At 38.0% G+C, this 10,306-nt stretch overlaps 1 protein-coding gene across 1 annotated transcript in view; it reads left to right on the top strand.

Moving 5' to 3' along the window:
* The first annotated feature begins 7,343 nt into the window (after window positions 1–7,343).
* LOC132994563 (melanoma receptor tyrosine-protein kinase-like) overlaps window positions 7,344–10,306 on the top strand; it is a 37,437-nt gene continuing 34,474 nt past the window's right edge. The window contains exon 1 of the mRNA XM_061064995.1: window positions 7,344–7,577. Coding sequence (XP_060920978.1) covers window positions 7,499–7,577 — 79 coding nt within the window. The 5' untranslated portion in view covers window positions 7,344–7,498. The remainder of the gene's footprint in view (window positions 7,578–10,306) is intronic.

Raw genomic sequence — 10,306 nt, 5'->3', positions numbered from 1 at the left:
GTGAGAAACATGTGGGAACAAATGAGTGCTGGGTGCAGTAATGGGCAGCAGCCAGCAGGGGATGCTGCCTCTCTGCAGAACAAAGACAACAAATTGAACTGCTCATTTAACTGCGCCACCTCTGCTGTCACCAGGTATGGAAGCCCACATGGACACTTTTCAATCCAAATTATGAGTGAGAAATCTATAATAACAAAACAGACATACAGTGAGTTCAAAGTTAAATAAATCAAATGTTTGTTTTCAACCAAAGAGTACACAGTCTATCTGTGATAATATTTATTTAAACTTTTTTTCCTCTTTGTTATTTATTTATAGATTTCTTTTATTAAAATCAAAGTTACAAAGTGCTTCACAAAGGCAGCAAAATGAAATGAGGGAAATCACAAAATGAATCAGGTTGGATCTAGGCAGGGGGCCAACAGGGGCCAGTGCCCCTGTAACAGTGAGCTTGCCCCCCACACATACACAGTATTTGACTCAACAAACAGACTCAAAATCTACTGTGATATTAAATAATGTACTGAAACAAAAATAAATCATGGTATTTTATGCTGAGGTATTTAATGATGAGTGCTATTATTTGTCATAATATATTTTGAAAGCGATCATCTTTGTCTATTTTTTAGACAAAGTTAGGGAAACAAAATACTAAAATCTTTTAAAAAAATACTGAGGCTGATGTAAAGAGACATAAACATGAGTGATGTGTCTCTAAAGACAAGACCCATACGATTAAATTACATGAATGTATAAAGCATTGTTGTCTTTCTCTCAAAATCTAAACAAATGTCAGAGTCTGTGCAAAAAGTTGTGATTGAACAGAAGAGCAGCAGAGGGCAGTATTTCCTTTGTTTTCTCTCTGACTCAATGAGAATGATGTCTACTTATGTAATAATATCAGAAAGGCCGCTGTTACAAAGTGAACATACTGTGGATCTAACAGCAGGTACATCTGTGTATCATCTGCATACAAACAAATCCATATTAATTTGGATTTTCACAAGTTAATGCAACACACTTCTGTAACAAACAGCTAAATCTGATGGTAAATTTGTGACAAATCTTTGCAGATGTTTTTACATTTAAAGGATGGGTGGGCTTACCTTACACGCCCCCTGTGTTGTTTTTATCCCAGCTGAGCATTTTAAACCCCAAATGTTCCTAAATTAATCTTTTTTTTTTCCACAAATGATAAGATAAGATAAAATAAAAAAATCTCAAATGAACAATATTTATGAATTCTCAGATTCTTAAAGGATCAGATACACAGGCTTTGTAATGAGGATTTTCTTTTGTAGGATAAAACAAAAAAGACAATTAAAAAATAAGTCAGCTTGAAGTTGTTTTTCAATGAAAAATTGCTTTTTTCTTAAACATCGTTCCCAACAGAAACTATAATAAGTTAGACTGTTTCTTTATGAACATTTGTTCTCACTGAAAGTTTATGTTACAGTGAATTGTTGCTTTAAATAAGAACTCTGTGTTTGGTATTGTGTGTCTATGTGTTCTTTCCTCTTTCTCTCTCTCTCGGTCAGTTAAACGAGGATTAAAGGTGACAGGTTTGCTCCTGTTAACGCGTCGTGTGATTGCAGGTGGAATCAGGTTAATCGAGTGAGAGCTTTCAGAGGAAATAATGGACGGGGGCTGTGGAGGGGGGGGGGGGTTGAGTTTAAAGTGGGGAAAAGGAAGGTAAAGAAAGGAAATAAAACAATGGAATACGTGGGGCTGTAAATATTGTATGACGTTAAGCTGATGTGATAGAAATGAAAGATTAGGCAGCATAAGCAGAAATAAATTCTCTTCCATCATCATCAGTGAAATCTTAAGAGGTTAGAGTTTGGGGAAAACACTCTGACCAAAATCATTCATATCAATATCATCAGTCACACTGACAAATATGTATCAAATTACTTAATAAGGAATGATTTATTTTTCTCAGTTGACCATGCCTGTGATTCTGAAGTCATTTCTTAATTATCCCTTTAGTGTCTTTAAGAAGGCCATACATTATAATGATGTTATTTATGAACTGAGCGCTGTTTTAGGGTCTAAGTGACTCAAGAAAATGGCAACTTGGCAACTTGAAATCGAACTGTAAAGGTTGTTTGTTTTTAATAGGAAAAAGCTTTCTATTCACCAGACTCCATTGACAAAATCATGAATTTTACCTGACAGAACAAGTGAGCTGCTGATCTACTTCTGACTTTATCGTTGGTCTGTTTGTGTCTTTGTTTGTGACCCAAATGTTGTGTTGGATCCAGAGAGGCTCTTTAAGGCAACAAAATAAAGCAATAAATACAAAATACCATCCAACTGAGGGAGCAACAAACCTAACACTTCTGTGTGTTCTGTGATGTGAAATCCTTGTTTTTATTGATGTAGTCTGGTGAGTTTGAAGACAGCTGTTACAGAAATGATCCATACAGAGAGAAAGCTTTTTGTTAAAGATTTTAGATCACTCTCCAACACACTAATCTCTTCAAACTATCCCACCGCCGCCTTGATCAGTAAGTGTATGTTTTTGCACGACTTTGTTGCTTTAGATGTTCTAGTTAAGACTCTTTTGACATTGCCCGTTCTCAAAAGTGGAAGTGACCTCTGGGTCTCACTTGCTCCTTTTGAAAGAAGCTATCTCCTCTTCCCACTGAACGTTTTAGTTGAAATCAACGAATTCTAGTCACAGATGTCTCTGTGGTGTCCATTATTGTTCAAATGACAAGCAAACACATCATGTTTGAGGTTTCCACGACTTTCCAACAGATGATGGAATTGGAGCTTGCTGGGTTGGCAGCGACCAGAAGGGACAAGGGAGCTAAATTTAAGATTCTTTACGGCAGCACCTCCAGTCCGTCTGCAGGCTTCATTTTAACCATGATGAATCTATAGGCTGACTTAAAAAGGGGGCGGTACCTTCAAGGTGTCTATGGAATAAATCAGACCACTTCGTACAGTGGATGAAACACAAAATACAGTCAATCAACATATGTGTAGTAGTAATGTTTATCAGCATATGAAGTAAAGCTATTTCCTGCCAGGGTGATTGACATCTTTGATCATATTTTCCAACTTAGATTTCCCCCCTCATTTGGAGAGTGTTAGCCTAACATCCACTTCCATACCTTCATAGTCATAAAAACATCCTTCGATAGAATCCTTTCTCAAGTGAAAAACATATGAAATCATCTCATGATGCGGTTGACATCAGTCGTTGTTGTCGTCTTTAGCAGGTTTTGGACACACTCTTTTCTTCGCTGCCTGCTGTGTTTCACGACTGACGAGAACACCGAGAAGTTCTTCTCCACTGCCTTTACCTGCTTTTGCTCAGCTTGAAAAGTAACACATCAATAAAAGAAAAATGAACAGATCAAAGCAACAATTTTATTCCTGTTAAACGGAGACAAATTAGATTTATTTTGGGGCTTTTTTGGTGCTTTATTGTAGAGATAGGACAGTGGATAGAGTTGGAAATCAGGGAGAGAGAGAGTGGGGGATGACATGCAGGAAAGGAGCCACAGGTCAGATTCTAACCCGGGCCTCCGTGCATTGGGTGTGCACACTAACCACCACACTACTGCCCCACACAGACAATTTAAATAAAAACAAAATGTGCAGAAGGTGCAAGAAAGAAAAGAACAAAGGATTTTTTATTTATTATTTGAGACAAAGCATCTATGCAAAGCTCAATTTTAGATATATATTTTTTCTTTCTGATTATGGTTCAAGGAGAGTTTAACCTCAAAATGCCAAGAGACGGGGAGGAAGAGGAGGGGGAGACCAAGGAAGAGGAGGGGGAGACCAAGATGAGGACGGGAGGAGGACGAGGAGAGGAGAGAGTGAGCTAATGAGCCCAGGCGGCTTAACAACACCAGGACCCAAGGATGAGGTTTAGATGTACAGTGTGTGTGTGTGTGTGTGTGTGTGTGTGTGTGTGTGTGTGTGTGTGTGTGTGTGTGTGTGTGTGTGTGTGTGTGTGTGTGTGTGTGTGTGTGTGTGTGTGTGTGTGTGTGTGTGTGTGTGAGAGAGATCAATACCCAGCATTAGATGTGAACGTCGGGCTGAACATTGACCTCGCTTCAGATTTTTCGTCTGCACTTTGTCGTGCTAATTAAGAATCAATTCCATGTTTTCTTTGTGTTTCTGCATCATTAAACGCTTTGCTTCTCATAATATTTAAGTTCGGTACTTTAGTTCAGTTTATAGGTTTCTTATGTGTGTGTTACCACTTTATGGTATTTTGTACTGGCTGCTGATACATCCTATACAGACAATAGGTTGAATGCAGTTGCTCCAAAATCTAAACAGCCTGCACGAAACATGGAATATTTTGTGATGTGACAACAAATTCCACCAAAATGCCCGACCAGCTAGCTAGCTTACAACCTACAGACTGGTCCATTTAGTCTCTTTAAGACACTCACTGCTTATGAGAGACAGTTGAAACTAAAAACCTAATCCTCATATGTGGTCCACATGGTTTAGTATGTTTGTCTGAGGTTCAGATATCTGAAGGTTCAGGGTTTACGTCCACTTGTTACAGTTTTTGTTTCTCACTTTTGATCAGAGGAATGTCACTGAACGTGTCGTAATTTTAAAATGAAAGCGTTAAAGCATTTAAAACTTACAAATGTGTCAGACCGATTCACAGATTTTTGGGACAAAAAGCTGAAATCTGATAACATTTCATATACTGAACATTCCACATGTTTTTTTCTTAACCCTGACAGCTCAGTTGGTTGAGAATCAGTTTTGTAATCTGTAATTAAATAATAACATGACCTTACCAAATCATCAGACATTAAGGAAACATATTGAAGTGTTTGCTTCTCTGTCAACAATGTAGCAGCCAGTATGTCCTTCTTTGATTCCAGTGAGAATTTTGGTTTTGGTTTTGACCAGAGAAGGTAGGCTGTTTTAAGGCACTCCCACACAGCCGTAGACGCCCCTCGGGTTGCCAGGCAAACAGCAAACCAACAGGTGTCGCAACGATGATAGTGGGCAAGTGAACTGATATAGCTGATTCTACCCGCCACGATCAGAAACGTGGTCAAACTAGGAGAGATATTGAATATGCATTTAAAAAATGAAGAAAGGTTAGAACGCAGAAAGGTTTCAAGACGGATGCAGAGAAAAGGTAACCTGCATGCACATTGACCAAAGGGAGGAGGGGGCAGGGGGAGACAGCTCTCTTCAATGTTTTGAATTTGGACTGCAGTACCCATTTTAAACACTAGGTGTCAGAGCTACATATTGCTCCTTTAAATTCAACCTTCAAACTGATCATCAGTCAAAGAAGATACTGCCATCTGCTGGTCTCCTGTTGAATCAAATTAAACTTTTTACACAGAATGTCTGCGTCTGGTTTGACAGTTATTTCAGTTTTAATGCAGTATATTTTTATATTCTACCAAAACGCCCACCAAGCCTGCAGCTAGCATGTGGATTTACCTTTTATGTTTCCTCCTAGGCGGTCAACGACGGAAATTCGCAAGTTGAAATCGACGAGAAATCGCAACGCAGGAAATATTTGACGATTCGAGGCAGAAATGAAATTACACACACATCCATCCATCCATCACACACACAGACACACTCTTCTGTGACTTACCTTAGGTGGGAATCGAACCCACATCATCACGTCTCCAGGCAAGGTCCTTCACCGGTTGACCATCTTCAGCGCTGAGTCACAAGCAGAGCCAGAGAGCGGAAGAAGTTCAGATTGAAGTTGCACAAACTTTAACCAATCAGAGTGAAGAGAAACAAAGTTTACAGATTTAAACATTTTCATATATAAACCTGTTTAAACTAAAAATGAAAAAAGGAATCCAACACATCCATTGAAATCTAACATTACTCCTAACTTGTCAAAACCCTCACAGCTCAGTTGGTAGAGAGTCAATTTTATAATCTGGAGATTGTGGGTTCAAATCTCACATTGTGTTTTTTAAAAGGATAAATCTACTTAAAATCTAGTTTGTTTACTTGACTTAAGACTGTTTGGATGATTTTTCTTACAGTATTTTGGCTGATTTTAAATATAAAAGTAATAATTTGTGATCATAACCAAAACCAGGCGATCAAGTGTTAGCTTCACCTGAGCTCCTCTGTGACCCACTTTGAGCCGGTCTGAGGTGTTTTCTGCCCGGCGACAAGCTGTCAGCTTTTATTAGGGACAGAAATGAGAGGGAAAAAATACATTAATGGAGTTTTTTCTGCTTCCACAGATGTTTTGTGAAATGCATTTTAGGTAAACGACAGAAAAACAGCAGAAAGTAGTTATTAATTATGGATGCAGAAAAGGTTGCATTGTGGGTGAAATCTGTGACCCTGTTAGCATGAAAGACATGTGGCGCAAACAAAGAGCTGACCAGAGATTAATAAATAAAATGTGATGAAAGAAGTCATAAATAAACACATTATGTTTGTATACATGATTTTTTTCAAAAGGGTTTCCTGTATTCAAGGTCTCTGAAGACATTTCATTGTAGATTTTCATTAAATTAATCTGTTATACTCTGATTGGAATGGTTCTAAAAACACACACTCACACGGTTAAAGATAAACTAGCAGCCAAGGCACTGAAATGAAAGTTTCTATAGACCTCAGGCCATTAGGCAGTTTTTTTCCACAGAGCGGCACCATATAAATGCACCTTCACCTGATTTAGATTTGACTTCAGGTAAATTCAGCAGGCCTGTACCTGCAGATCTGAGGGAGCTGATTGGGCTGTCGACAGGAAGTAATATTATGAATTTGATCCTGTTCTGAACTGGAAGCCAATGAAGATGTTTCAGTAGCTGTAATGTGTTCTATTTTTCTTTTAAAAATAATATAATATTTATAATATAAAAATGTTATTATAAAATAAATTCTAAATAAAAAAAAGCTTTTTATGGGGCCTAGATTCCCTATGATCTGTTGTTCGTTACTTAACAAGTTTTTCTTTTCTTTTTCAGTTTTAAAGAAACTCGATATTCTTGAGATATGATGTCATTAAAATAAATGTACAGGATCGATTTTTTTTTGCACAGAAGAGGTTGAAATGGGCTTCCATACACGGAGAATTAATGATATTTGTTTTATCTATTCATATTTTTTGTGCTGCTTTTGCATTTCCATTAAAACATTTTTTTTTTACTTTTAAGGGCTGTCATAAAAATACTTCTATTTGATATTGGAAGCAGTAAAGTATTTTTATTTAAAACCAAATCAGTGAAATATCTTCCTGACAATGAAGAGCATTCAAACAGAACGAGACCGAGGAGGTGTGGACACGGAGGAGGTGTTTGGAGGAGGTGTGGACTTTTCTGCAGAGGCTCGTAGAGTCAAACAGGATCCGTCATTCAGCCTCACACACACTCAAACACACACACACACACACAAACACACACACACACACTTCTTCTGCTTCTCATGGAAAAACGTTGTGCTCTCCGCGCTCAGACTCCATCGGAGGAGAAACTTTTGGGAGTTTAATTTAGAAGAAGGAGCCTCGGACATGAAGTTTTCCGGAGGAGGAGCGGCGCTGCTGCTGCTGCTCCTCGGCCGCTGCTGCTGCACCAACCCCGGCAGGATAGGTAAGAGAGAACCCGGGGAGGGAGAGGGAGTCTGGAGGAGGGGGCTCCTTCTGCCCTCTGAACTGATCAGTTTATATACTTTTATTCATATATGACAATGGTGTGTTAAAACAATTTACGAGGACGTGATGTAGGAGAAATAACATAAAAGATTGCTGCAAAAATAACCATTCTTTAGACTAAGTTCAGTTTCCAACATGATAAAAAAAACTGAAATGTTTTTTATTTGATCAATATTAGAGGAATAAACAGAATGAAAACGTTCAGAAAGTATAATGTAGGCTACACCATGACACACGTTGCCTTCATAGCCAGTAAGGTTGTCAAAAATGTCCCTCATGCTTTTTGATACCACGTGTATTATCCATATTATCCAAAAGTACTGAAGCTTTAAAAACTCATACTTCCTTTTCATCAGATATGTTTGCAGGAGAGGAATGAATCCATCAAAAAATTGCACACACACAAAAAAAAAAACCCTGAACTCTGTCTGAAGTTCAGAAAAATATTGGCAACGTTTCTGTTGCAAAGTTGTCAATGTTATTGTGCAATTCAGTGTTCAGGACCTTTCTTACAATTGTATACATTTGAAAACAAGAAATTACCCAATATTGGGGGTCTAGGATTTCTATTTTTGTTGCTGTGGTGTCAAACATGTACCAGTATCATTTAATTTTTACTAGAATCATATCAAAGTTTAAAATGATGGCATCATAACAACATTATTTACCCATGTTTGTGTGTACATGGATAAAACACATCTCAATATGTAATAACAGATTTCATTAAAGTGTTCTTTATCAGCGAAACGATACATTGCAATGAAAAAAAGTTGTATTTACATAGCACGTTTCTTAACAAACTCACAAAGAGCTTCAGAGGAAAACGTTCAGCATATAAAAACAACAAGCTCAGAAAATGAAGAATCAATTCATGCCTTTCTATTAAAAAAAAATAAGCAAACAAAATCCGTGAAGGGAAAATCATTTGAATAATTTGAAGATGTCACTTTTATATGCCTCTATAATTTCTTTGATATGTCAAAATGTGTAATAGTTGCATTCAGATAAATCCATATATTCATCTTAAAGAGCGACCCTGCAGCGAGTGACCCTGCAGTGGTCATTGTGTTGGTTTTAGTGTATTTGTTGTTGATTTTTATGCTTTTAATCGTGTTACTTTTGTTACTGTTTCACAACCCTCTACCTGCCGAAAAAAATGTCTGGACTCCGGATGAATGTGACGATTGACAGACAAAACACGATCTGAAATCGGGAGTTTCTTTAAATACTTGAACCCAGTTTGTCTCCTTTCAGAACGTCACAGAAACTTTACACGAGCTCCGTTTTATTTAAACTCACTCAGACTCAATTATCACAAATTAAACGTTCATTTCCTCCCGTTTTCTTTGCGTTGGAGCCAAATCCTGCGGCTCGTCTGTCCCCGCTGTGGGCTGAAAACCTGCATCCTCTAAACATGGAAGGAAAATATGAATACTCTGATTATTTATGTATCTAGCACATCATTATTTTGTTTGTGAAATAACAGAAAACAGTGAAAAGTCCCTGGTACAAGGATTCAAAGGCTGTTTTATTCAACCAAACCCCCCTATAGTAATCTGCTTCTTTTTTTATAGGCATCAAATCAGCACTTTTTGGAGAGCTGGAAACATCCAATATTTCATATATTTAACCTTATAGATAAAAAGAAGGCACATAATAGAAACATCAGTGAAAATCATACTGATTGGTTCAAGTTTATAGTATTGCTTTTCTCATTTATGAACAAAACTCCTGAAAATATCCTGACATTTTCAGGGTGAGGTGCATGTGTGAACGCAAATGAATCCTTTTTTTTTTTTCACCCCAACCTTACCTGGTTCTTTTCCTACCATCGCCCTGGCAAAATTTCCCTGTGAAACCTGGAGAGAGAGTCGATGTGTGAACAAAGGAGATATTCGAGAAAGTTTACCACGAACGAGTGGGTGATGATGTCTAGATCCTGCTTTCGGTGTAATCTTTGTGCATGTTTATGAAAATTGCTTCATAAATGTTTCTGCTCACCAGTCTTAACCACTCCTTAGGTCTACTTTGTTTACATCTAATTACACCGAGCATTGATAAAAAGGCAAGAATTGTCGTCATAGAGTTGAAGTCTTTCACCTTCAGACTTCGAGGAACGTGCGGAAAAAGCAACTCAGGAAGATTTCCGGTGCAGCCTGTCTGAAATTTGAACAGCTTACTTGTATATCAGGGCTGCACCTTCTGATTATTCTCATTATCAGTTTGCATCAACTGTGCAGGGTGTGCAGTCATTTCACAAACACAAAGATTGAATCTCAGATATGAAGGAAAACCAATCAAAGGACCGGAAACAAACTGCAGATCCTGAGAGATTTTCTGACTGTGGTTTGTGTTGAACGTGTTTCTGAAAGATGGAAATCTGACGGAACTGATTGTGTTCTCTCCGAGACACTTTCGGACTGGATAGTCAGACGAAGAAGAAGAAGACGAAGAAGAAGAGAAAAAACAGGCTCACCGAGCATTGTGGGAGTTGTGAGTGACGAGACAATGATGAGGTTTGGAAATATCTCTGACCAATCAAGTTGTTGGGCTGAAATAAGAGTTTTGTAGAACGAGAGAATAAATATTCAACTGAAACGCTGAGCTCAACAAATCAGACTGTTATCTCAGACTGTGTGTGTGTGTGTGTGTGTGTGTGTGTGTGTG

Source organism: Labrus mixtus, chromosome 19, assembly GCF_963584025.1.
Source record: "Labrus mixtus chromosome 19, fLabMix1.1, whole genome shotgun sequence".
Classification (NCBI taxonomy): Eukaryota; Metazoa; Chordata; class Actinopteri; order Labriformes; family Labridae; genus Labrus; species Labrus mixtus.
Note: the sequence above shows the minus strand (reverse complement) of the source record. Positions and strands in the feature narration are given on the sequence as shown.